At 44.4% G+C, this 2,534-nt stretch overlaps 1 protein-coding gene across 1 annotated transcript; it reads right to left on the minus strand.

Annotated features, from left to right (window-relative positions):
* Positions 1-493: 493 nt before the first annotated feature.
* LOC110261366 (vomeronasal type-1 receptor 4-like) lies at positions 494-1,469 on the minus strand. Its single transcript, XM_021097567.2, has one exon. It carries the CDS (start codon positions 1,391-1,393, stop codon positions 494-496), a length of 900 nt encoding a protein of 299 aa, XP_020953226.1. The 5' UTR covers positions 1,394-1,469.
* Between the last annotated feature and the right edge of the window lie 1,065 nt (positions 1,470-2,534).

Consider the following 2,534-nt stretch of genomic DNA (forward strand, 5'->3'; position numbering starts at 1 on the left):
ATACGGGTTGTGTTTACATGTCAAAGACATGATAAGCTTCATACCTCTCGAGGACAAAGGACAATCTACAGTTTTTCTATGAGACTCAGTATTTCTGTTATTACAACTCTTAGGCTCATGAGTATTTTTTTCCTTTGAAGGTACAGAAAACCTTTCTTCCAATCCCTGCTCTTCTATATCATCTGGAAGCATTTAGAGTGGAACCATAGCTTAAAGAATGCATAAACTGTGAACTCCGTGAGCCACACAGAGATAGAGTCAGTTGCATATGTATGAACTTAATAAATACATGACACTTGTATTGTCATTGCTATGGATGGTGGTGTTTCTTTGGGAGCAAAAGCTCAGTTTGTCTTGCGTCCCTGTCTGTGGTAGTGAACGTATTTCACAAGTGTCATACATTGAAGGAGATGAATGGATAAGCAGCTGATCATTGTAAATATGCATGTGATTTACACGTTAGCGATCGTTTCAGGTAAGATTGAATTCCACTCTACAGAAAGAAGCATCTAGATACTCTGGAGTCATGGCTCATGAGAATATAGGGACTTAGAGCTGGGAAACAGGCAGCAATGAGCTTAGAAGTGTTCTTCAGCCAGAAACTGGGATTGTTAAAAATGGCCACACAGCTGTGTAAGACAGAAGAGAGTGTCCACAAGGAAACAAAGCAGCACACCAGGACGAGGATGGTTTGGGTAGCTGTGGTCTCAGGGGAGGGCCTAGCAGACTGGTCATGCCTATGAATGTATCGGACCCGCTGCTTGTGCCTGTGCAGGATAAGAACCATGGAACCACTGGAGCCGACCATCAGCCCCAAACGGAAACCATCACGGAATGAAACCAATGACACATAGATTTTGTATGTGATACTGCTATAACCTACTGAAAAACAGTAGATGTGATCTATGTGCCTTATACTGGTTGTGTTGTTCAATCTGTCACTTGTATAAATAGGGACCGAAATATTGAGCATCATGTTCAAGACCCAGCAGAGGATACTGAAGGTGCCCAGGTACCTGGGAGCTTTTCCCTGAAGCTGTGCCCACCTGGAGTCCCTGGGACTGATCATGATCACCTGAAAGACACTCAAGATGCAGGTGGTGCCAATGGACACATCCCTGCTCACTTTCTGAATGTAAAAAAGAAGTTTGCATCCAAAATCATCGAGGAAGTGTTTTGACCCCAAAGCTGCCAGTGTTTCAGGGATTCCCTTGGAGAGCAGAACTAAGAGGTTGGCCAAAGTCATGTGTTTGAGAATCACATCTGTGGACCTGGATGTGCCTCCTGTGAGGTAAAGGAAGAGAAAATGGTAGAGGAGAGAGCAATTCCCCAGGAGGCCAGCTGTGGTCTGTAACAAAAAGATCATTCCTATTGCCCAGTCCTTGGTGTCCATTCTGTCACATCCCGGGGATGAGCTTCTTGTTCTGGAGCCAGAGAATCCTGTGTGGGGATATGAGGCAGACCTCTGTTGATCCCATCAACGGACCTTGGCCTTCTTCAGGCACAGGCTTCCCTTTCATTCGTTCCCACTGAAAAATAGTTACATATAGTTCTTCCCTTTCAACAGGTGTCTGAGAGTTGAATGCGTAACAGTGAAAGATCTTCACAAACTATGGATCCACATATAAGAAACATGCGTATAATAACCCTTGTCCTGTGAACACAGTTAGATGTATGTTCTATTCCAGTTACGTTATTACACACTGATATTTCAAGTATCCTTGTGCAGGGTGTGGCACGGACTCCATCGACTCCTGTGACAGGTGTTACTCCATTCCTGTCATAAAAGCACCTTAACCTGCTCTTTGCCAAACCAAAAAAAGCCTCGAGTGCATTTTTAAATTCCAACTTGTCATAGAGTCGGCCTTGAGAATTACACGAAAATCAAGGTATCCACCTTTATTCAGATACCTCAAACTTTATCCCCAATTGGTATTGTCTATGCAATAAATATTTAAAGGGGAAGGAAACGTGTTACCAAAACCCATGTGTTTTGGGTCTAGCAGAGTGATCTTTCCTATGAATGTATTGGCCCCGCTGCTTGTGCCTGTGCAGGGGAAGAACCAGGGAACCCCTGGACCTGACCATCCGCACCCAAAAGAACCTTTCACGGAATAATACCAATGGCACATCGATTTTCTCTGTGACGCTGCTATACACTACAGAATAACCATAGATGTGATCTCCATACCTCATGTTGATAGTTTTGTTTATGTTGTTGGTCACGTAAAGAGGGAGCAAGATATTTAGAATCATGTTCAAGGTCCAGCAGAGGATATGGAAGGTGCCCATGTCCCTGGGAGCTTTTCCCTTAAGCTCTGGCCACCTGGAGTCCCTGGGACGGATCCTGACGACCTGACAGACACTCAGGCTGCAGGTGGTGCCAATGGATACATTTCTGCTCCCTCTGTGAACATCAGGAGCGAATTTGCATCCCCAGTCATTGAGGAGCTGGTTCTCACTGTCATGGGTTCCCACTGAAAAATAATTGTATTTCTTCCCTTTAAACAGGTATCTGATAGTGGAATGTATGA

This window comes from Sus scrofa, chromosome 6 (genome assembly GCF_054392235.1).
Source record: "Sus scrofa isolate SSC_HxYL_T2T_F1_AM1 chromosome 6, Sscrofa_HxYL_maternal_Yorkshire_Landrace_v2.0, whole genome shotgun sequence".
Lineage (NCBI taxonomy): Eukaryota > Metazoa > Chordata > Mammalia > Artiodactyla > Suidae > Sus > Sus scrofa.